General features: G+C 35.5%; 2 protein-coding genes and 1 long non-coding RNA gene across 3 annotated transcripts; all 3 read left to right on the top strand.

The window, feature by feature from the left end:
* Window positions 1-234: 234 nt before the first annotated feature.
* On the top strand, window positions 235-1427 carry LOC132717000 (uncharacterized). Its single transcript, XR_009623894.1, has 2 exons — window positions 235-609; window positions 881-1427. It is a non-coding gene; the product is annotated as an uncharacterized LOC132717000 (long non-coding RNA).
* Window positions 1428-21460: 20033 nt separating this feature from the next.
* Window positions 21461-22546, top strand: LOC132717052 (uncharacterized). Its single transcript, XM_060700448.1, has 2 exons — window positions 21461-21700; window positions 22000-22546. The coding sequence occupies exons 1-2, from the start codon at window positions 21547-21549 to the stop codon at window positions 22431-22433; spliced, it is 588 nt and encodes a 195-aa protein (XP_060556431.1). The 5' UTR covers window positions 21461-21546; the 3' UTR covers window positions 22434-22546.
* Window positions 22547-25255: 2709 nt separating this feature from the next.
* On the top strand, window positions 25256-26068 carry LOC132717007 (uncharacterized). The gene is made up of 3 exons (XM_060700359.1): window positions 25256-25317; window positions 25500-25578; window positions 25649-26068. Exons 1-3 carry the CDS (start codon window positions 25256-25258, stop codon window positions 26066-26068), a joined length of 561 nt encoding a protein of 186 aa, XP_060556342.1.
* The last annotated feature ends 3 nt before the right edge of the window (window positions 26069-26071 follow it).

Here is a 26071-nt window from a genome sequence, read left to right as displayed (position 1 = left end):
GAATAAAGTTTAGAGAGATAAAATATATCTAACATTAGTCAAAGAAATAAATATTATATTTTGAGCGGCCTAAATAATAATTTGTTTAAGGGTTTGGACACTGTGGCTTATTGTAACATTCAAAACATCTCATCTAACGACTTTGTTTGTTTAATCAACAAAAGGAGATCTTTTGTAGTGTCAATTAACTAATTATTATTTTTTTCATTATTATCATTTTTTTTTGGCTTTGTAATATTGAAAAAGAACACAACACATTGTTTAAAGGAGGAAAATAATTAACAGATTTAAAAGGGAGATATAGTGGCAACTTGCAAAGTCATTGTCACCTTCTTTAAACTTTTTCGGATATACATAACTTGTGAAATATCCACAGGACTGTTTAGTCGGACGACAATTTGCTTACAAGTAACTTCAATTGATACATAATATTACATTTCGTACAGTTCAAGATGTTTTACTGGGGGACACTTGTCATATTTGGATGTTTAATTCATGTTTCTTCACTTGAAGAACCAATTCACAGTAGATGTGGGGAAGATTACAACATCCTAAAAAAGTTTATCGAACTTGAGGAAGAAGTTAAAAACCTTAAGACTAACCTAAAGGGTAAGTTTGTTATCGATTCAACAATAAAGTTATTATAGTTTGTTTGAAAACGTAGGAAAATTATAAAGGTCATCATATAAATAACTTAAACGATGCAAGTAGCTCAAAAATGTTTAAGTATCAATCAAATCATCAATAATCATATACACTTACTATTGAAAAGAAAGCTGCACAATTATAAGAGACGTAAATTGAAACGGCTTTCGTTTTGATTAAACTTACTCTGAACTTTTCACAAAGTAAATGATTAACCTGATACTTTCTTTAACAGAATATAGCAGCGCGAATGAAAAATGCAAGAATGTAGCATTTTGAGCCCAACTGACGAAGAGCCTTGGATCTGTCACACTTGGACAAAAGATTGTTTATGACAGTGTTGAACTTAATAATGGTAAAGCGTTCCACCCATTCCATGGCGTGTTTACTGCTCCGTGTGATGGGATGTACCTCTTTTCAATCACGATCGGGAATGTAGGTAAACAGGGAGTGATTCATCTGAAGAAAAATGACGAAACTATCGAATATGCATGGGCTGGTTACAACAAAGGTTGGGATATGGCAGGTGTTACGACTGTGGCTAAACTTAACGCTGGTGATGACGTGTGGATAGAGGGAAGAGGAATTATTGGTGGTGCAAAATCTCACGATGGGATTGGTGTTGTAAAACACACTGGCTTCGCAGGAGCGTTAATAAATGCACTGTAATTCGCCGTTTTCTAGAAAGCATTAATATGATGACTGTAACGACAAACCATGTGTAAAAAAAGTCTTTAGATTTGTGTAACAATTTTAGATGATAATAAATAATTGCAGTTGAATTGATTATCATTTAATTTTTTTGGTATGTCTTATATATGATTAGGCGGTTTCTTGTCTCGTATCATCTCCTATTCAACATCCGGTTGTCATCCTGTTAATTGCGATAATTGGTTTAAACATATTTATTTAAGTTCGATTGCGAAACAAGTTCTATGCAACTTATATTAATCACTTTCAAATCCGATTCCTGGAACCAAGCAGTACTGGTGTCATATGAAGAAACATGGTTGTGACCCGATTAGGGCTCGAACCCATGATCCCTGGGTTGAGAGGCAGACACCTTAATCATTAGACCACCGCTCCTCTGCGATAATTAAGTTGTTATCTGATAGGTCAAACATGCACATGTATTCATAATACTGCATCGATTATATTTAAGAAGGACATTAAAAATAGTTGGAAAGCTTTTAAGTGAAATTGAATTGAATTGAATTAGAAACGATTTATCATTAAACGGTTTAATTGTCATCCTGCTAATTGCGATTATTAAGTTGTACTCTTTTATGCATATATGTATTCAAAATACTGCATTGATTCTCTTAAGAAGTAGATTTGAAATACGTGTAAAGCTTTTAAGTTAAACTGAATTGAAATAAAATTGAATTTATTAAATTATATTTATTCAAATTAAATTAGATAAAATACGATTTATCGCCAAGACCTATCGCCAAACGGTTACATTTATCCATATCACAATGACTATAGTCAATACAAACAAACCAACGGTAATAGAAATGACAGAGTTTGCTACTGTGACAAATTAAGTGAAATATAACGAGGACGACTAAGTCAAAGTATGAAATAAATAATCATCAACAATTACTAAATGTAATTATTAAGCATCAACTGGAATTCTCTCTATATAAACATTTACCACATAGGAATCAAACTCATCTTTTTAAATACTGCTACATGAGAATTTGAAATGTCACTTAGTAAAATTGCACTGCGATATTATGGCCGTGAAGTACGCGGGGTAACGGGCTAGCAGTCCAGCGGGCTAACAGTGTGAACTGAGCGGGATAGCAGTCTAGCGGGATAACAGTGTGGACTGGGCGGGATAGCAGTCTAGCGACCTAACAGTGTGAACTGGGCGGGCTAGCAGTCTAGCGGTCTTGCAGTGTGAACTAGGCGTGCTGGCGGGCCAGCGGATTAGACTCTAAAACTTAACTGATTCAACATGAAAACGTTATGATACATATCCTAGCAGTGTGAAGTGGGCGGGCTAACAGTGTAGCGGGATAGCAGTGTGAACTGAGCGGGTTGGCGGGCCAGCGGGATAAAGTTTAATACTTAATTGAACCAACATGAAAGCGTTATGAAACATTTCCTAGCAGTGTGAAGTGGGCGCGCTAACAGTGTAGCGGGATAGCGGTGTGAACTGGGCGGGCTGGCGGGTCAGCGGGATAAAATTTAATATTTAATTGAATCCACATTAAAACCTCATGATACATTTCCTGGCAGTGTGAAGTGGGCGGGCTGACAGTGTAGCGGGCTGGCAGTGTGAACTGGGCGGGCTGGCGGGCCAGCGGGCTAAACTTTAATACTTAATTGAATCAACATGAAAACGTTATGAAACATTTCCTAGCAGTGTGAAGTGGGCGGGCTAACAGTGTAGCGGGCTAGCAGTGTGAACTGGGCGGGCTTGCGGGCCAGCGGGCTTAACTTTAATACTTAATTGAATCAACATTAAAACGTTATGATACATTTCCTAGCAGTGTGAAGTGGGCGGGCTAACAGTGTAGCGGGATAGCAGTGTGAAATGGGCGGGCTGGCGGGCCAGCGGGGCTTAACTGTTAAAATTAAGTGATTCAACATGAAAACGTTATGATACATTTCCGAACAGTGTGAACTGGGCGGCTGACAGTGTAGCGGGATAGGCCCGCCTTATTCACACTGCTAGGAAATGTATCCTGAGGTTTTAATGTGGATTCATTCAATTAAGTATTAAAGTTTAACCCGCTGACCGCCAGCCCGCCCAGTTCACACTGCTAGACCGCTAGACTATAGCCCGCCCAGTTCACACTGTTAGCCCGCTAGACTGCTAGCCCGTTACCCCGCACACTTCACGGCCATCTGCGATATTAGACAGGTAATATGCACATTAAAATTCCCCTTTGGGTACCCCACGTTGTAAAACAACATGCGCTGTGACGATGCGTGTACGGTTTGATGTTGCGCTGTGTTAATTTCGATATACAAGCAAAATTTAATTGTCAAATAAAAAAATATTTACCTAAATAGATTAATGGTAAATATTCTCATCGGTATTTAAAACAAATATGGCCTCGTCAAAGCTTGATGTTAATTATAAAAAGGTGTCAACAAACTACTCCTTTTCTCTTGTTCACATTCGTTAGCTACGAAAGCAAATACTTTAGATCTACATCTACCGGTGACGTCATTTTGCTGTGAAGGGGTACCCCAAAGGGAATCTTATTTCGACGTTCCATATGAAATAGCATGATTATGCCCCCGGGCTTATAGTAATTGAACCATCCGTCCGTCCGTCTGTCCGTCCGTCTGTCCGTACGAGGTTAACCTAGAACGGCAAGTTGGATTTTTCTTAAGTTCTACCTGTACCAATGGCTTCATAATTTACACACTTACTAATACATACAAAGTATATGATCTGGGCAAGTTACATAACTATGGCTTCCATTTGCACCAAGTTATGGCCCTTTTTAGCACTTAAAAAATAAATAATTGTTAACCTAAACCGGCAAGTTGGAAATATCTTATGTTCTATCTGAACTAATGGCTTAATAATTTTCACACTTACTTATCAATACAATGTACATGATATTGCCAAGTTATATAAATGTGCCATCCATTTTCCCAGTAAGTTCCCTTTTTATCACTTTGAAAATAGGGCCTTGTATGGTTAACCTATTCCGCCAAGTTGGATTTATCAAAAAACTTCACCTAATTACTTAATTTATTTAATGATATCTTTCATATTTGGTAGGTGGATACCTTTAACGGTCCTCTAATTTTTGTGGCGTTAGGCGTCTCTAGGTCAAGGTCACTTGTGTAAAAACATAAATCTAAACATTTCTGCTCATACAGCCTTTATTTTTAAGTTAATGTCTTTCGTGTTCATAATAGTCATACCAAGGGAGGTCCTCTTCCTTTTCCTTTAGTAAGAGGTCATATTAAGGTCAAGGTCACCAATGTCAAAAATAGATTTTTTACACTTTTACATGTGTATTAACCTTATTCTATCGACAGATGTCTTGTATATTTTGTAGGAACATGAAATTGAGGTATTCTAATTTGGATGGAGGTAGGGGTCAGTTGGGTCAAGGTCACCAGTGCTAAAAATTACAAATTAGCTACTTCACTCTCTAAAGTTAAATTATTGACAACAATGAGCGCGGGGGCATTTGTGTTTATCAAACACAGATTCTTGTTTATTTTAAAATAGTCTTACTCGGCAGGAGAAGGGTTTGGGTGTTTTAGTGATATATGTGGATACCTGCCTAAATAAAACATCACCCTCGCCTAACATCTACCTACCTACCTATTCACGTTTCTAAATAATGTTCATCAAATAGTTTCATTTATTATTTTTCTTTCAGAATAAAATATCAAATAAGAACACATGTTTGAAGAGCTTTATTTAATATACCGGTCTAAAGAGCCATTATTTGATACCGGTACTGTGCTTTTTCCATAAAAAAGGTAGAATGAAAACAGAAGTGTTCTGTCACTTAATGAATATTTGTAACAATAGGAAAACAACTAAAACATGTTTAACATAAGTGAAAGATGGTGTTATCACGAGTTTTTATTTGGAAACGTTGCGTTGCCTTTCAGCTTTGAATTTACTTCCACAAAGATTAGTCTGAATCAGTTAATCACACCTGAATGCATATTCATAATAAGTACTAGTATATCAGTTTGTGCGGAAATGTGATTGTGTAAAGGTCATTCATACATAAGTCATAAAGGCGCAATATGACTGAGTAACAATGAAAACCTGACACACAAGTCTGTAATCACACTCCTGAAATAAATGCATTTCATAATTAACACATACATATTTATATAAAAACAAACAGTTAAAATACAAGTCCACATTCTAGTTTTCTGGCACATAGCCTTGTGTTTTTCATTGTTTTTGTCGCGAACATTAATGACAAAAATAGCGAATTACACCTTTTTGAAAACTATAAAAAATATATCAACATCAAGTACCTTTAAAAATTAAGAAGCTTATATATCCACTTTAATTTCAAAATTGTCTGTCTCTTATTTGTATATTTGACCCTGGCCAATTCGAAACTAAACGACCGAAACTGTGTACTGCCTCCTTAGTTTGGCACCTTGTGGAGCGAAAATACGACATGGCAAAAATCAGCCACCATACATCAAACAGAGACATAGATAACAGAATTAAGCAGCTCCTATATACTCCATTGAAATATCACGCATGCCTATAAAAATGTGAAAAATTAGGCATTTTGTAGCAAATAAAACTAAATGGATTGACATCACGGTGCATATCCATACCGATACCCTCTTTGCGAAATCTGCCCAAACGGTACCCTCTTTGTACATGCACAGGTTATTCTCTGCTAAAAACAAACCAGCGATGGATTACAATTCAGTAAAATTTCATTGTAATAAGGAAACGAGGTATGACACGTAGAAGAGATGTATATCACGGAACACTAGAATGTTTTATTTATGTGCTGATTTGTCATGTGCCCGTTTTTCATGCACTGCAACTTCACAATAAGCTACAAAAAGTCGACATGTCTTGTCTAGCCCATCACCTCGACATATATTTAGGGCTAAAATTAACCTGTGGCTTGATTATATATGCATCATACATATTTAATATGTTCATATACATATCATCTTCGGACAAATGGTAGTATATTGTCAAAAATAAATGTAAAATTCATAAAACCACCCTACTTTCGACTTTGCAGCGGCACAGGCTACCTCTCTTCATTTGAATTTTATATCACAGGTACCCTCTCATTTTTTAACACATAGGTACCCTCAAGGCACAACATATGATTTTATTAGCGTTAATCGTTAGGTATGTAATATTTCTTACTTTTATGTAAATATTAAATACTTTACTATTAAGGCAAATAAAAGCATATGTCGTGCCTTGAAGGTACCTATGTGTTAAAAAATGAGAGGTGACCTGTGATATAAATGACCTGTGCATGTACAAAGAGGGTACCGTTTGAGCAGATTTCGGAAAGAGGGAAACCGGTATGGATATGCACCGTGGACACTTGATCCTTTTAATAATATTTTATACCATTTGAAAGGTAAATATTTTATCTATTGCTGCATGTTAAAATATTGGTAACTTTCCATGCCTTTCACTTAGAAAAACATCGCAGAACATACCCACTGAGCCAGTTTCTTCGTCATATGAATAGTTTTGTAACATTAATTAAGAAGTTGTTCTCTTTAAAATTTGATGTATCATTTATTTAAATGGAAACTGTAAATATTTTTACCTGCAGCCATAGACAAATGCATAAGCTTTCAGAAAATGTATTATTTACTTGCTACAAGTTTTAAGTTTAGCAGGCACGCGTGATATTTTAACTGGTTACAAGGGGCAGGACGTGAAGTGGTTGCACACTTGGTTCAAGCGAGCGAATTGGTTGCAAACTTGACAAAATGGTGAACACGGCGTGATTTTTTGAAACGGGTGAACGAATTTTTTCCAGGCAAGTGGGTTTCTTTGTTATTTTGAAGTTCATTAGTATGTCTATTCCATAATGCAATATATATGCCACACTCGGTTAAAGGTTTCAGCATCCTATATTCTGTTTTGACGAAGTTATTGAAGATATAAACTGATCATGTAGATATTTTTTAATTTGACATGTGACTGTTCTGGTCGGTTTTTCTCCTAATTTATTCGAATTTGTATGTTTCGAACGAACTCGATTAACAATAACAAACTATGTTACTGTCAATGCTGTACAAATGATTTAGTTCGAAAGTCCGAAGATAACGTTCAATACACAAAAATATCTTGTTCAAGCACATTTTGGTTGCAGACTTATACTTCAAGCATTTTTGGTTGCAAACTTATTCTTATTCTATTGAATTCCATAATAAATCTTTGCAAAAGGAGTGTAGAGGGTTATATTTATTAACCTATTTTCAATGGCAATTATTGACATTTATGTACTGTTACTTGTTTTGTCATAAATGTTATTTATACTTTCTTCTTTTACAACAATTATGCAATTTATGTTTCAAATTACATGGTTCTCAATTCAATACTATAATCATCAGTAAAAGAATAGCATATAGAAAGATATTTATTGATACTTCAATTCTAAAATATGTCATCATATGTAAAATGCAAATGAAAACTACATACAGAACAAACGTATGTGAGAGTTCTGTTGTATGTAAGTGAATTATTTTCATCATAAACATAAGGACATGTGCACACATACGATGTTTCTCGGTAAAATTTCCAAAAATTATCAAAACCACAAGAAATGTTAAATTTGTTTGTTTCGTATGTAAAGATCAGCAGTTGCTTTAGACATAAAGTATGTAAATGTACTTTTAAAATATTTTTACAAACCAAAAGTTAAAATGACATGCTTGTTTACAATATTTCGGGATTTTGATGTACATCATTATGTCAATTGGTATTCTTTCTAAAAGATGATTTTGATTATTAGATCATAATATAAATGATATACGATTGGTTATTTACATTGACAGATACGTGACAAAACTACTTGAAGTCATTGTTCGAGTTAGGGAATTTGGAAGATGTTTCGATTGGTCAATAATAAGGAACAATTTAAAGAAACATGTGAATAATGCCCTTGTGTCAATGTTAATATAGTTTTTATCTACTATACAATTTTATTTATTTTAAATCTAAAAAAAAGAACAATAATGAAAGCTGTTTGTTGCTATTTATTCTTCTTTTCCTTTACAGTAAGTCATGCCAAGATATAAAAAAAAGTCCTAAGACTTTGTAAAAAGAAAAGAAGTACATCGACGATAAAAAATTATGAAGATAAACACAACTGAACTTCAGTTTAGCATATTGTGTTTTATATCTATTTGATTGATTGATTGATTTTCTTTAGACCGGGCGGTCAAGGATAACCTACGAAAGTGCAAGCACTTATTTCCAGTAGGGTCCTTATCTCACCAGACTCTAGAGACAGCTATGAGATACAAGGGAGTCCGGGAACCAGTCTCTAGCTCTAATTGGTTCTTTTACATGCCTAGTGTATAGCACTGATACATGCGAGGATTGCCTGGGTTTCTTACCAGTTAACCTCTACGTAGGTGTCTCTGAAAGTGTCTCTGAAAAATCCTAAGGGTGTTACCCAGGATCGAACCCGGATGAATGACAGTCAGTGGTTTACCCAACTGGGCTTTCGCGCCACCTATTTGAAAGACCCTGTGTTAGGATATATCTACACGCATGCACAATTTGTATATATATTTCTTATTAGATGAACGGGTATAATTGCCTTAATATTGCTAATTATTTAAAAAAAATGATTAGTTATTCCTCGCTGAAATATGCATGTCACATTATTGACACAAAAGTTTGCAACCCAAAAGGCTTGAAGTATAAGTCTGCAACCAAAATGTGCTTGACCAAGATATTAAACGTTATCTTCGGACTTGCAAACTAAACCATTTGTACAGCATTTACAGAAACATATTTTGTTATTGTTAAATGCAGTTCAAAACTTACAAATTCGAATAAATTAGGAGTAAAAAACCGACCAGAACAGTCACATGTCAAATTTAAAAATATATACACGATCAGTTTATATCTTCAATAACTTCGTCAAAATAGAATCTAGGATGCTGAAACCTTTAACCGAGTGTGGCATATATATTGCATTATGGAATAGACATACTAATGAACTTCAAAATAACAAAGAAACCCACTTGCCTGGCCAAAATTCGTTCACCCGTTTCAAAAAATCACGCCGTGTTCGCCATTTTGTCAAGTTTGCAACGAATTCGCTCGCTTGAACCAAGTGTGCAACCACTTCACGTCCTGCCCCTTGGGTTAGGAAGTTGCCTATCTCTGTTATGTATGTCTCTGATCAAACATTGATAGATAGCCTCTTAACGAAATAAAATTTCGGCTGAAGTAGTTTACTTAGTGATAAGATATTATGTTAGTTTGCACATCATGTAGTTGTGACATGAAATTTCTGATCGTTGAATATGATTTTGTCGAAACGACATTCATTTTGAAATACCATTAGAAGACCAATAATGCAACAAAACACAGAAAACGCTTTTAATTTTGTTTCACAAAAATTTCTTTATGTCTGAGCAGTTTAAGAGCGATAAACTGCACGACCGATGATAAAAACTAAAAGCTTTAATATTTTATTTTATTCATTTATTTATTATCATTATTTTGGGTAGAGGGAGGTGGTGTTGTTCTGTTCTGCAACATATTTCATGTGTTTATGCATACTCTGTACATATATTAGTATAATCAATAACTGATAAACATTAAACTCGGTATTCAAATAATAGTATAAAGGAAAAATAATGGTTCATTTCAATGCAGCTATATTCTACTTTATTTCACATCTCATAGAATATAACCAATGCACTTCCAGCATTCGTTTTAGCCTCGTTTTCATTTCCAGAGTCCAAAAAGTCTATTTCAAATTCACAACACAACTTTATAAATTATGTTGCTTGATCCAAGTCTTCTCTTAAAGGACAGTACTGACCTACTAGCACAGAGGGTGTGGAATAAATACTATATTGCCATGCACTGTCCGATAGAATTGCACCAATGGACCCTGCCATCACTAGTAATGGACACTAATTTAACTTCAATTCTGGATAGGTCATTATGTAACCTGCCAAATTTCACAAGTTCAGAAGATAAGCCACAACATTTAGGCTAAGATGCATTTAACTATATTATAGATATTATTATTAGCCAGCTAACACTGGGTATAAACCTTTAACCTACATGTATTATCTTTATAACTTTAAATGAAAGTCCTCCACCACTTTCAAAATAATGTCATGATAATTTAAATATAGAAATATTAAAAGTCTCATCATATCCATATACTAAGATATAAATGTATGCACATAACATTTACAATTCCCAGTTTCTATTGAATAAAAATGAAATCCTAACATTAACATTAACATTTGTATTAATAGATGGAATTCAAAACCAAATAGAAAGAAAACTTTAATGTATAAACTCTATTAAAGATACTATTAGCCAGCTAACACTGGTTATAAATATCTATAACCATACCGGTATTATCATTTTATATATTTAAATGCAAGTCTTATCCATCTTAACTGTAAGTCTGTAATTACAGAAATATTTTAAGTCACATTATATTCATATACTAAGATATACATATGTGCACAGAACATTATTAATTCCCAGTTTCCATTAAAAATAAATGTAACATCCTACTAGCATCGGTACTTGGATGGAATTTATAATCTTGTAGAAAGAAAACTTTAATGTATAGTATAAAAGTAAAAAAAAACTCAAATAGTCTATACAATATAATAAAGATTGAGTTGTGTGAGTGTCTAAACATTAAATGCATATCTCTTACAGTAACAAATACTGTTCCATTAGACTTTACTATATAACTAACTGCATATACATTGTTTATCAAGGGTTTAAAATTGATAACATCAGGATGTTATTACTTCTCTGTTTCAATATATGGACATGAGCACCTATATGCATAGCTTTAATTTTGTTCTAACTTTCATTTTTAAAAACGGTTATCTTATTAACAATTTATATATAAACACATAGAAAATAATAATTTGTTTCATAGTGATTAGAAGATTCTTGTAGCAGAATACCTGTAGGTATATACTAACTGAACAAACTAGTCAGTTTTATTAAGCCATGATAAGTAATGGTAAAGTATTCATAAAAATTTAGATGGCCACGTGACAGCAGTAATTGCAAAAAATCGGAGAGCTTTCAACATCCGGATACTGGTACACTTTGTAAAAACAATCATTCCGTGCAATAGATGAACCGACGGTCTAGTGCTATAATGGCGTAAATCATTTTTGCAAGTTTCGGGAAATTGAAAAAAAACTGTCTGCAGACTTTGATACTTTTTCAATCATGGTAAAATTTGGGACACACTTAGAACAACTAATATCGACTTTTTCAAATTAAAATAACCCATCACCTTAATAAAATTCACAAAATCCGTTTTATGCCCTTTTAATATTTACATTTTTGTGCATCAGTCAATAATTCTAAAAAGACGTAACTCGCAGTTTCGCTCTTTAAAATTGTTACTCGGACTTGGCTAAATAGGGCGTAACTACCATATATGCCCTTTTAGATTTTTAATAGTGTATTCATTAATTATCAATACAATTATACAATTGTTTGTATCTATAACAATAATGAATTGTAATATGTAACCGTTTTTAAACTATCCTATGACTTTGTATGTGAAGGTTACATGACAGATAGATAAAACACTACTTGCATTTTGTGTCGCCTCTACGGAGTAGTGGCGACATATAGGGATCATTTCTCCGTCGTCTGTCTGTCCGTCTGTCTGTCTGTCTGTTTGTCCGCACTCACAGCACAGTAATTATGTGGCTAGAGGAACAATAGGTAACTGTTCTTTCCCTTTGATGTCATTCATTCCGTAATGCTTTTATGTGGCTATTTTCTTTTGTGTGGCTAAAAAGAACAATAGAGAGAACAATAGAGTAGCCACATTATTAATGTCCTGTGAGAACGTCCGTCTGTTCGTCTGTCCGTCCGTCACAAAACTTGTCCGGACTACTCCTCATAAACTACTTGTGCAATTCCATCCAAACTTTACAGGAATGATCAGTACCAAGTCTAGTTATGCATATTGTCAGCATTTTCCGGTTCAATGATTTTTGTCAGAGTTATGGCCCTTTAATAATTTTTATGCCCCCACAATGTGGGAGCATATAGCGTTGCACTTGTCCGTCCGTCCGTCAGTCTGTCAGTCCGTCCGTCCGTCCGTCCGTCAGTCCGTCCGTCCGTCCGTACGTCCCGAAGTCTTGTGACCGCAACTCCTCTTAAACCAGATGGCAGATTTTGCTTAAACTTACAGGGATGAACAACCTTAATGTGTAGATGGTAGTAAAGGAAGGAATTTTCGCTGCGACTAAATTTAACAGACTTATGGCCCTTTGTTGATTTTTTCACTAGATACTATGTAGAAATTTTGTGAACGCAACTCCTCTTAAACCGGATGGCAGATTTTGCTTAAACTTACAGGGATGAACAACCTTAAGGTGTATTGGTAGTAAAGGAAGGAATTTTTGCTGCGACCAAATTTAACAGAATTATGGCCCTTTGTTGATTTTTTCACTATATACTATGTAGAAATTTTATGAACGCAACTCCTCTTAAACCGGATGGCAGATTTTGATTAAACTTACAGGGATGAACAACCTTAATGTGTAGATGGCAGTAAAGGAAGGAATTTTTGCTGCGACCAAATTTAACAGAATTATGGCCCTTTGTTGATTTTTTCACTAGATACTATGTAGAAATTTTGTGAACGCAACTCCTCTTAAACCGGATGGCAGATTTTGCTTAAACTTACAGGGATGAACAACCTTAATGTGTAGATGGCAGTTAAGGAAGGAATTTTTGCTGCGACCAAATTTAACAGAATTATGGCCCTTTGTTGATTTTTTTCATTATATACTATGTGGAATTTTGTGAACGCAACTCCTCTTAAACCGGATGGCAGATTTTGCTTAAACTTCCAGGGATGAACAACCTTAATGTGTAGATGGAGTAAAGGAAGGAATTTTTGCTGCGACCAAATTTAACAGAATTATGGCCCTTTGTTGATTTTTAGTTTTCAACTTGTGGCACATGTAGTCCAAAAAATATTTGACCTAGAGTCATAAGATTGACAGAACAGTGGCGTGTGGGGGCATCCGTGCCCTATGGACACATTTCTACTTATTTTTAAAGTTTGTACGGACTACTTCTCTCATTTTCAATGAAACTTTACAGGATTGATCTGTCGCTCAAGTCCTTGAGCATATTGCACGGGTTTTTCGGTTGAATGAGTTTTGGCCGAGTTATGGTCCTTTGATTAAAAGGTGTTTTTTTCTGTGTGTTGCCAGATACACAAAAGCTTGTCCGGACTACTCCTCATAAACTACTGGTGCAATTGAATCTAAACTTTACATGAATGATCAGTACCAAGTCTTGTTGTGCATATTGTCAGCATTTTTCGGTTCAATGATTTTTGTCAGAGTAATGGCCCTTTAATAATTATTATTTTTAAAGTTTGTCCGGACTACTTCTCTTATACCACTTACGCAATTTCAATGAAACTTTACAGTTTTGATCTGTAGCTCAAGTCATTGCGCATCATGAACGGGTTTTTTGGTTGAATGAGTTTTTGCCGAGTTATGGCCCTTTGATAAAAAGGTGTTGTTTTCTGTGTGTTGCCAGATAAACAAAAGCTTGTCCGGACTACTCCTCATAAACTACTAGAGCAAGTTCATCCAAACTTTCCAGGAATGATCAATACCAAATCTTGTTGTGCATATTGTCAGTATTTTCCGGTTCAATAGTTTTTGTCAGAGTTATGGCCCTTTCATAATTTTTATTTTTAAAGTTTGTCCGGACTACTTCTCTTATACCACTAATGCAATTTCAATGAAACTTTACAGGATTGATCTGAGCTCAAGTCCATGAGCATATTGCACGGGTTTTTTGGTTGAATGACTTTTGGCCGAGTTATGGCCCTTTGATAAAAAGGTGTTTTTTTCTGTGTGTTGCCAGATAAACAAAAGCTTGTCCGGACTACTCCTCATAAACTACTAGAGCAAGTTCATCCAAACTTTCCAGGAATGATCAATACCAAATCTTGTTGTGCATATTGTCAGTATTTTCCGGTTCAATGATTTTTGTCAGAGTTATGGCCCTTTAATAATTTTTATTTTTAAAGTTTGTCCGGACTACTCTTATACCACTAATGCAATTTCAATGAAACTTTACAGGATTGATCTGAGCTCAAGTCCTTGAGCATATTGCACGGGTTTTTTGGTTGAATGACTTTTGGCCGAGTTATGGCCCTTTGATAAAAAGGTGTTTTTTTCTTTGTGTTGCCAGATACACAAAAGCTTGTCCGGACTACTCCTCATAAACTACTGGTGCAATTTAATCCAAACTTTACAGGAATGATCAGCACCAAGTCTAGTTGTTCACTGTCCGTCTGTTTGTTTGTCTGTCACAAAACTTGTCCCAACATAAAATTGGCCATCATGAGGCGACACATATGATCGATCACTGATCGCTCTTGTTAATGTTACATAATTATATGACTTAGAATAGTCACTGTGCTTCATTAAATTGACCTCGAGCTGCTTATTATAGATAGGATCAAGCACATTGATTCTTTCCTAGAATTAACTTAAATGACGTGATACATTCTCTGTGTTGAAAATCCACAAGTAATGCTACATATCAACTATCTTAGCCGTCTGAGTATTGTGTCGTAGTTTCCTGTGGCCCATTGAAACTATTTATGTAAAAAGGTCGTACTTCAAGTTGGATTAAGATCCTACTTATGATTAAAGAAGAGATAATTCTAAAGAACTTGTGTTAACGACAGACGACTGACATATTCCTATCACAGACAAATGCACTAAAAGGTCAAGCACGGAATATTATAACCGCTTAATGTACAATGATGCACATACCGCAGCTAATACAAAACATAAAGGCAACTTTGTTACAAATTTTAACAGTTTAGTTTTATACACATTTATTTTAGTTCGGTTGTGTTGGAAGTTGTAAGCTTATTTAAACACATTCGAATTTGCTCCCATGGAAACAATACCTTGGCCCTAACGGGGTTTGAACCGTTTGGTTCTAGTTACAGTTGCCTGATTGAAGGATTGAAGCAAGTTGAAAATATTTTTTGAAAACTAAAACATATATTTTCAGACAAAATACGAAAAATAAATCTTTTTTTCTATATTGAGGCATGAATGAATGATTATATATAAGATACACATGAAATATAATCATCGAATCATGTATATCATGTATACATATTGTACTCAGGAATTTGAATTACTTTAATAAAAACTGCCAAACACAAGCTTTAAAGCACTTGAAACTTTGAAAGAATACACTTTTTATACTACTAACAGATTCAAATTCAAATTTTATTGTAATTAACAATCAAATTTAGATCAACGACATTATGACTAGGCAATGTCAACTGTATTTAACATTAAAGTGTCTGAACTTTATGTTACAATACCATTGTCTATTCCAGTCACACAGTGTTGTCCAATAGCCCAATGTACAATAACCTTCGTTATTATTTTAATTAGTTTAATTAACAGTTTTCCCATGAAAAAAATATTAATATAAGCTTTTATGTAATCTGGGTCTTTTCGACCCTTTTACAAGCTTGACATGCACGGTGTCTCCTGTCATCTCAGAATAATTTCTTACACAGAAGTGGTGTGGATTTTGTCAGCTTCTAAAGTTTTTACTGCAAAAAGACACGTTGTTAAAAATATCAGGTTTCTTTGTTGCCACATGAAGCTATAGGGGTAGCATATACATTCTTTAACATTACAAAATTTTGAATGTTTATAAAGACAATTTAATGCAATATCGTTGCTTTCATTTTGGAATTTCTCGGTCTATGGGAGGGGATATTCCTCCCACACCCACTTGACTATAGATAGGTACAACTACATGCCTTTATATTACGAAAACATGCAAAGCGCCTGTTTGAATGCAATAATTCTAGTGATTTCAACTTTGATTCAAACGAATTGACAATTCACTCAAATGATTTTTGTCAACATTTTTTCCCGGGAAATAGACCTTGACCCCCTTATCTACAATGCGTATCCTTAAAATGTGTCAAGGTATGTCCCTGACTCGTGACATAAAGTCCTTACGTGCGTAAAGTATGACTATCTGTTTGAACTAACGTATCAAAGTCTAACTGTAGTAGTTAGACTTTGATACGTTAGTTCAAACAGGCTCTTATAAAATTTGAGAACGGTGTAGTTATGGTGTTGTAGTTAGGCCTTATAAAAGTTTCCTTTTGGACTTGATTTACTTACGCCCTACCAATCATTCTTCGATATTGAAGCAAATTAAATGCTAGAGTAAAGATATCTAGTCAGCAGGTGCGCGATGAAGTTCTAATTCGAATGGCGTAAAAACATGAAAAAGGGCGCAAGTACCACTTACGTCCTTATAGCACTAGACCGTCGATTAACGTAATATGGATAAAATCAATAGGATAATCGTAAACAACAGTTCCATTACCAATCTTAAGTAGATTTATCTTCTTTTGAGAAATAAATCCCGTTTAATTTTGGACGGGTGCATATGTGTAATTGCCTCAAAACCCATCCGTGTGAAACGGTAAAATATTCCGATAAAACTGGTTTTCGTAAGTTTACCAAGCACGAGTTTTTCGTGCGTACATTGTAAAGGCTGCGCATTTAAAGTTTAAAATTTGACGTGGAAACATCGCTTATTAAAATGCTCTCGGTATTTGAAATGCTTCAACAGTTCAACACAGCTGGTTTCAACTGTTCACCAATTCGTCTTTCAGATAAGTATTTCATGTTGTTTTGATTAATTTTGCTTTTATGAAATGTGCATTTTGAATTTAGTATGGCAGTGATTTTCAATATGCATTTCACAGTATAGCTATAACTTACGCAAAATATGCTAACTTGGTTCGATATGGTATATATAATATACATATCAAATGTTGTTTTTTATGTTTACTACCACTGACATTTTGCCATTGGGTCATGAAAAATTGAAAGATTGCTTATTTCAAGTCTTCATGTGCGACACAAGGCGTGGGCGCGAGCACGTGTCTTATGTGTAAATTGTATACATGTATATGCAGAAGTACAATGACTCGGCTATCTCCGCATGACTAATCATTATTTTCTAATTATGTTAAATAAAGTTTTCAATTCGATTTTTAATACAGATACTAAGTTATTGTTAAAAGTAATACAAACAAAAACAAACTTAACACAGAGCTTGGAAAATAATTAGTCGTGAACAGATGTACATGTTTTTGATTTATTTTGTAGTATTACTGATACAGACTGGTGTGTGCAGCTATGTCTATAGACAGATAGACGAACACGTGAAAACGCGAATCGTGCTGTAATACTTCCAGAGCAAAGGTATATCAAGGAAGGAACCGGTTGATGTTATGGACTGATGGATAGCGGCATGGCATGGTTCAAGGTGCTGATGGGAAATGACTCTCCTTAATTCACGCTATTCATGTAAAAGGTAATTACTTGCATTGATCTTTAATATTAACTTAATTTGTTGGATAGATTATCAAGTAGAAATATTTCTTTCATGCACGAGATGTACTATAGTAAATGAGTGTGAAGTTGGCAGCCTAGCGGTCCAGTGGCCTAGTAGCTGCTCAGCGGCCTGGCGGCGTAAAGTTGGCGGCCCAGTGGCCTGAACTTAGTGTTGTAAAAGTTTGTCGACTCATAGTTAATTTTGAAGTCATTTTAAAGTTACATTAAAGAAAGAAAGAAAAAATACATATTCATAAAGAATAGCCTGGCAACCTAAAATTTTATAGTTGTAGAATTTTTTATAAAAACAATAAAAACGGCACATTGTGAAGTTCTTTAGACAATTCTTGATATTAAAGCAGCACGCCTCCAAATTCACGCTAAGTTTCATGATTTTTTTTATTTAAATCTATTTGAATGTATAATATTGTGAAATAACCATAGCAATTTGCACATTATCAATAGCATCTACAACCCACGCAAATTACCAAAAAGTTGTCAAAATATGCATAAATAGTCCTTACTGCATTAGAACATGTAACGCAGTAGAAATCTAGTTGTAAATATTGAAAAATCCGTCATTAATCGCACATTAACACTGTAAAATATTACTTGAATCTTGAATCATTCTACTTTTCCTAAAATCATAGTACATATTTCTCAAATTAGATTTTATTGAAATATGTTGACTCATCTGTGAGGCATGCAGCTTAAAAAGATATATAAAACAAACAAGGAATCATAAAAGAATACTTTTTGATTGTTTTTATCATTTTGTGAAGTTTTGCGGGGCCTAGCGGCCTGTCGGACTAAACTTTGACAGGCCACTCAAACCAATTTGTTGTTTCTTATATGACTTTCATCCTATTTTGACATCCGTAAAACAAGTTTTTTTTTCGTTTTTTATTAGTTATAATCCAAAGTTTCTCTAAAGTATTTAAATTGATTGATATTGTTAACGAATTAAAGAGAAGTTGAAATTGTCTATCATAATTTGTTAATGAAATTAAGCAATACATAATAAACAGGGGCCAATTATTCTTTAAAATAATAAATAAGAAATTGAAAAATTCTAACTTCCTTCAATATATGTATATAAAAGATAAAGGATTCGACAGCGCGAACGACCTGGTTTGGTAGTGGTCTCTTTGTCCTGTTTAAAGGCACCTCAACTGTTCCATGTTTTGTGGGAAGTGACCTGATTTAAAGTGCTAAGTTGTGATTGTCAAGTTTTGATTGTTTCCCCTTTAGAAATCTTTAGCTATAGTCTCTTTATCTAAGTTAGCTTCATTTTATTTTCCCGTTTGATCGGTCTTAATGCCTATGTATTTTGATGACCTAAAACGCGTTTTATATTTGAACAGGTCAATGGTTCTACGCAAGCAAATCCTTTTTTCCAGAGATTTGTCCCACAAAACATATGCCTGTACGTGTGGGCGGATGCATAGCATCAAATCGGCATGCTACAACACGCATGTATATCGTTTATGAAGGAAAAGCGGGAGAAACGATTGTTTTTGTTTTTTTTTTATATAATTTTAAATGTCCCGCGTCGTGAGCAAAAAAAAAAAAAAAAAAAAAGTTGGCAAAATGGTTTTGGCACATCTAGTTATTAGTATTTATTTTCTAAAAGTCATGATACCGCAGCAGTATCTTTGTGCTCACTTTTTTTCCTAGGTTAACCGTTTGTAACAGCACCTTGCGTTCGGCGGTATCTCTTATATTGGTGTTATTGGGCGTGCCCCCTTAACCGTTAGAGGGGCCTGTGACCCGTGCGGTCAGGCATTTAGTGAGCTGTCCATAATTTTGGCCTGTGTCTTATTTGGACAGGGCTGCAAAAAATCAACTTGCCGGCCGACGCCTTTAAGTGGCTAGTCGAAAGTTGAATAAGCAGTGTTTGATATGTACGTGTAGGTCCGTACATATCGCTTTATCGCCGCGTTGTCTTTGCTACATACCTCTAACACCTTGCTTTGTTGAAACAGACATGTAAGTCCCCCTGTCCTACCGGTCTGAAGCTTAGCTCAGGCTTTTTTTATGGATTGCGATGTATATTATATTAGCAATATTTGCTAAGATTCCAACCCCCCTTTTTTGTTTTAAAATTTTCTTATTTTATTAAAAATGTGTACATTTACTTCTCTCGCTTTTCTTCATTTTCACTGATGCATATTTCAGTGTAGTCGAGATCAGACTGGTATCCAATAAACATTTTTACCATTTCAGCGCAGGAGTTATGAAAATAATTAAACAAATAACTACTTAGGAAAAACCCAATGGCATCAACTGTATCAAATCTTTACATTTTCCTTTCGCAAAATACGTGCATTCACTATGAATAATCATTAGTGGCGAATTTCATTTCTTGGAATATTAAGTGGCCCTCAACACAGACAAAATGTGCTATTCGGTATTTGATAAAAATATTGTCGTCAAGAAATATCTCATTGAAATAAGAGATTTAATGGGAGCAATTTGCCCCGATTTCTCTTTAGCTTTGTTATTGTTTTACTCTTGTAAAATGCCACGCCGCTTTATATTCTTAATCGTTGACCTATTAGCGGCAAGTCCAAGCAGAGTTTAGCATTTTCAGAGCTTATTATCATAGTTTACAGCACTTTGCGTTGCTATGTAGCTTTTCATGCATTTAGCTGGGAGCTGTCTTTCATATTTTTCTCATTCATTTCATATTTTTTTGACGATGATATTTGTTTTTCACCAAAAAGCACAATAAAGTCACGGCCTTATTCCAATCATTCTGTGTTCTGTTATTTTATTCACAATTGACTATTTATAAAACAGTTTTGTTTTCTTCTGGGAAATATAACTATTTGTATTAGAAGTGTTGCGCAGTTCCAGACGGGCGCTATATCTGCTATGTAAAGATATGTGCATGATGATCTTTGGTTCTACCGTTTTAATAGCTTAGAAATGCTACTATTGGTTCTACATTCATACGTATCTGCTATATATGGTTTTGTTCATTTATCAAGAAATTGCGTCATCTTAGACCCCATATCTTTCAACGAAATATATCTCAGCAATAACTTAAGTTCCGTCTGCTTTCGAACCTTGTCGCTGGAAAGCTACTTAGTAATAAGAATACCCGTTAATAAATTAATACTCATTTACAGGTGAACGTTCTTCTTGTAGGAAAATTTTGAAAAGAAAAAGAATACGGCATCAATGTAGACCACAACGATATTCGAAATCCGGGTTTTAGTATTGCCAATAAAGCTACATGTAAGGGACAAGCTGTTAAACTGAGCCTGCAATTTCGTGAAAATAATATCACAATGCACATGCTTTTTACATAAAGTTATTAAATACAAATATAACAACATATTTGTTTACTTGATTTTTACCAATTAAAATAAAACTGATTAACACAACATGACATAAACTGCAAATAATAACAGCTCCTTCCATAGGCCTCCATAAGAGACGACGCCGCTCACCGGCGTCGCCAACAACAAACTTCAACGGGCTGAATGCAACATACTATATACCATATATATATATTTCAATATAAAAATAAAAAAAGAATTCGACAAAATAAAGTTTAGAGAGAAAAAATATATTAAATATTAGTAAGAGAAATAAATATAATATTTTGAGCGGCCTAAATACCGGTAACCTGTTTAAGGTTAAGACCTTCTTTTATCTTTTTCGGATAGCTACATAACTTGTGAAATACTGGCGGAAGACAATTTGCTTACAAGAAACTTCAATTGATACATAATATTACATTTCGTGCAGTTCAAGATGTTTCACTGGGGGACACTTGTTATATTTGGATGTTTAATTAATGTTTCTTCACTTGAAACAAATCACATCAAATGTGGAGAAGATTACAACATCCTGAAAAAGTTGATCGAACTTGAGGAAGAAGTTAAAAACCTTAAGACTAACCTAAGGGGTAAGTTTTTTTATCGTTGCAAAAATAACATTATAGTTTTTTTGAGAACGTAGGAAAAGTATAAAGGTCATCATATAAATAATTTAAACGATGCAAGTAGCTCAAAAAAGATTTTAGTATCAACTAAGTCATCAATTATCATCAATTATCGTTTTCACTTACTATTGAAAAGAAAGCTGCACAATTATAAGAGGCGTAAATTGAAACGGTTTTCGTTTTGATTAATCTAATTCTTAACTTTTTACAAATTGAATGTAAATACTGGAATAAACATATAAGCCTGATACTTTCTTTAACAGAACATAGCAGCGAGAATGAAAAATGCAAGAATGTAGCATTTCGAGCCCAACTGACAAAGAGCCTTGGAACTGTTACTCTTGGACAAAAAATTGTTTATGACAGTGTTGAACTTAACAATGGCAAAGCATTCCATCCGTTCCATAGCGTGTTTACTGCTCCTTGTGATGGGATATACATGTTTTCAATCACGATCGGGAATGTAGGTAAACAGGGAGTGGTTCATCTGAAGAAAAATGGCGAAACTATCGAATACGCATGGGCTGGTTACAACAAAGGTTGGGATATGGGAGGTGTTACGACTGTGGCTAAACTTAACGCTGGTGATGATGTGTGGGTAGAGGGAAGAAAAATTATTGAGGGTGTAAATACTCACGATGGGATTGGTGTTCGAAGACACACTGCCTTCGCTGGAGCGTTAATAAATGCAATGTAATTCGCCGTTTTCTAGAAAGCATTACTATGATGACTGTAACGACAAGCCATGCGTGAAAAAAGTCTTTAGATTTGTGTAACATATTTAGATGATAATAAATAATTGCAGTTGAATTGATTGTCATTTAATTTTTTTGGTATGTCCTTTATATTAGATTAGTCGGTTTTTGTCTCGTATCATCTCCTATTCAACATCCAATTGTCATCCTGTTAATTGCGATAATTGGTTTAAACATATTTGTTTAAGTTCGATTGCGAAACAAGTTCTATGCAACTTATATAAATCACTTTCGAATCCGAACCAAGCAGTACTGGTGTCATATGAAGAAACATGGTTGTTACTCGAACCCATGATCCCTGGGTTGAGAGGCAGACACCTTAATCATTAGACCACCGCTCCTCTGCGATAATTAAGTTGTTATCTGATGTGTCAAACATGCACAGTCATGTATTCATAATACTGCATCAATTCTTTTTTAAGAAGGTTTTTTGTTAGCGGGGGCGCGCGGCGAAGTTTTATTTTTTATTCATTAAACTTCGCCCCGCGCCTTCGCTAATTAGCGTGTTGTCGGTCCGCGCCCCGCCATTTTAACTTTCTCATTCTCGACTTTTCGCTTGGCGGGTCGCGGGACGAAAACACGTTAAATAGCGGGAGCGCACGGCGAAGTTTTATTTTTTAAACTTCGCCCCGTGCCCGTGCTTATTAGCGTGTTTTCGTCCCACGACCCAGCCGTTTTATTTATTAAATCTCGCTCCGTGCCCCCGCGGGACGAAGTTTTATTTATTAAACTTCGCCCCGCACCCTCGCTAATAAGCGTGTTTTCGGTTCGCGCCCCCGCCATTTTTACTTGTAAATTTTCGATTTTTCGCTTGGCGGGGTCAAGGGGCCAAAACACGAATGTATGGTGGCTAATTTGTGCCAATCGTGTTTTCGCCCCGCGAAACATCGAAACACGAGGCTGATTTGTATGAGGTGGGCGTAGACCCGAGTATAAATCAGATTGCGTTCTTTCTCTTTTGTATCATAGTCACACATAAAAACACGTTCCCTGTTGTCACAATATGAAACCCCAGAAAAAAGTAACCAATGAACGAGCATCTGAATATGAAACTTCTGCCTCTTTTCCTTGCTCTGCCGTCACAATAGATAAATCCCAGCAAAAATGAACCAATCAATGGGCATGCTCCGGAATGCGGGAAACTAATACCTGCACTACAGTTAACGTACTGTGCATGTATATGTATAAGAATTAACTCTGAAACATTTTCAACAGAAACGTCCCCCTAACTATGATACAAGTAGTTTAAATTCGACAAGGTGGTATAACATCGAAACACAAGGCTATCTGATTTATCAGATTGCCGAGTGTTTTGATGTTCTTTCTCTTTTGTATCATAGTCAAACATAAAAAACATTTTCCCTGTTGTCACAATATGAAACCCCAGAAGAAATAACCAATGAAGGAGCATCTGAATATGATATTTCTATCGCTATCCCTTTCCCTGCCGTGACAATAAGTAAACCCCAGCAAAAATGAGCCAATCAATGGATATGCTCTAGAGTGCGGGTTACTTATACCTGCACTCCAGTTAACCACTGTGCATGTATATGTATACGATATAACTCTGACACATTTTCAACAGAAAGGTTCCCAAACTATGATACAATAAAAGTAATATTGCAGGAGAATCTTGATCCATTGCTAGTATTTGACCATAAAGAACAAATCACCACTGGTGCTATCGTGCCTCTTCCTTAGTAATATCCAGTCGAGTCAAATCAATAAACCAGTTTAATAACCATTTTGTATTGACATGTTAACATAGACAAAACTTTTATTAAACGCTTGCCAAGAAATCGTCATCATCAATTCTAACATTCCACGTGATTTTGTCACTATAGACAAAGAATAAAAAAAGAATAAACTGCCAATAAACACAGGTTAGGGACTACTTGTACAATCATGTATTTATATGCGGCTGTTATATTTCCACCCTCGATTATATGGTTTACAAAGCCTTTTAAAGCAACAATAAAAAGCATTTTTATTTATATTTTCAGTTCTTTTCATACAATACCGAAAAAATATCTCACATACACTAACGCCACATATTTGATCCACATCAGTTAATGGTGGGTTCCCACTGCCGATCAGATCAATTCGATCATCCCGATCACCCAAATTCCCCGATCAGGCCCGACCAAGCTCGACTAAAGGCGTATACACGACTTCTTCTCGACCTCTTGTCGATCACACACGATTCCCACACGATTATTCACGACTCCTTCACGACGTCAACGCCGACCACTTTTCGATTTCCGCTCGATCATCCCGACCTTTACACGATCCCTACACGATCTCAACTCGACCTACTGGATCTCTGCTCGATCGGTGTCAGATCTTTCCCGACCAGATCGTCATGGTCGTACTCGAGTCGTAGAAGGTCGTGAACAGTCGTGTACCAAAACTTTTAGAATAAAAACTTCAAACAGTGTTGATCATTATCACTTCATCTTGAAACTTCATAGTATATGTTGTGTCCAGCATAGTATAAATATTTATGGAGATTGAACAGTTGCAGTTGTGGGCCAGATGGTTAGAGCTCCAGAGAGACAGGGCCATTGCTGTCCTAGAGTTGGAAACAAGAGGAAGAGGCTGAGGGTCGTAGGCATAGACGTAGGCGACAAATGCGCAGGAAAATATGGATGAAGCAGTGGGCTTGCACGACGACCACTGTATGGGCATTATGAGCAACTGCTACAGGAGCTAAACAGGGAGGACCCAAAAGGATATCAAAAATTTCCTAAGGGTAGACGCTGATATGTTTGGGGAGCTTGTTGATCGCATATCACCCAGAATTCAGAAAAAGAACACCAACTTCAGGTAAATCATGGGTTCGATCCCATCATTTTCACGTATTTCTGAAATAATTAGTCATCGATTTACTTTTCCAACCATTTGACTTCTACAGCTCTGTGCAATTGTCACTAATATTTAAGAAATTTTAATACCGTTGTATCATAGTAGGCTAGTTATTACTTATCATTGTTCAATCTCTATTTCAGGGAAGCCCTGGAGCCTGGATTGAAGTTGGCGGTCACTCTTCGTCATCTCGCAACTGGAGCCTCGTATTCAGACTTTGATGTACTCATTCCGAGTGGGAAGTAACACAATAAGTAAATTCGTCCCTGAAGTTTTGGATGCTATAATACAGGAGTACTCTGAAGAGGTGCTGCCAGCCGTCGTCACTGCTGAACAATGGCAGCAGATTGCAGATGACTTCCGAACCAAGTGGAATTTTCCTCATGTCTGCGGGGCTCTTGATGGTAAGCACGTGAGGATAAAGAACCCGAAGAACTCTGGGTCTCTGTTCTATAACTATAAAGGCTTCTTTTCCATAATACTACTCGCACTCGTAGACGCATACTACAAATTCATCTGGGTAAGCGTTGGTGCTTATGGCAGTGCATCCGATGCCCAGCTATTCAATAACACTGAACTCAGAACCATGCTAGAAGAAAACAGCCTTGGTTTGCCGGACCCTGATCCACTGCCTGGCGATGACATGAACACCCCATACTTCCTCATTGGAGATGACGCTTTCCCCGTGAGCTCGTGTATGGTCGAACAGTGATCG

Source organism: Ruditapes philippinarum, unplaced genomic scaffold (genome assembly GCF_026571515.1).
Source record: "Ruditapes philippinarum isolate M1 unplaced genomic scaffold, ASM2657151v2 ctg121_1_1_1_1, whole genome shotgun sequence".
Lineage (NCBI taxonomy): Eukaryota > Metazoa > Mollusca > Bivalvia > Venerida > Veneridae > Ruditapes > Ruditapes philippinarum.
This window is presented reverse-complemented; position numbering and strand designations above follow the sequence as displayed.

Excerpts from the sequence above, each read along its gene's own strand:
- LOC132717007 (XM_060700359.1), top strand. The coding sequence starts at position 25,256 with ATGTTTGGGGAGCTTGTTGATCGCATATCACCCAGAATTCAGAAAAAG. Across the intron at positions 25,318-25,499 it reads AAAAAGAACACCAACTTCAG|GGAAGCCCTGGAGCCTGGAT; the intron begins GTAAATCATGGG and ends TCTCTATTTCAG. Across the intron at positions 25,579-25,648 it reads CCTCGTATTCAGACTTTGAT|GAGTACTCTGAAGAGGTGCT; the intron begins GTACTCATTCCG and ends GCTATAATACAG.
- LOC132717052 (XM_060700448.1), top strand. The coding sequence starts at position 21,547 with ATGTTTCACTGGGGGACACTTGTTATATTTGGATGTTTAATTAATGTT. Across the intron at positions 21,701-21,999 it reads CCTTAAGACTAACCTAAGGG|AACATAGCAGCGAGAATGAA; the intron begins GTAAGTTTTTTT and ends TTTCTTTAACAG.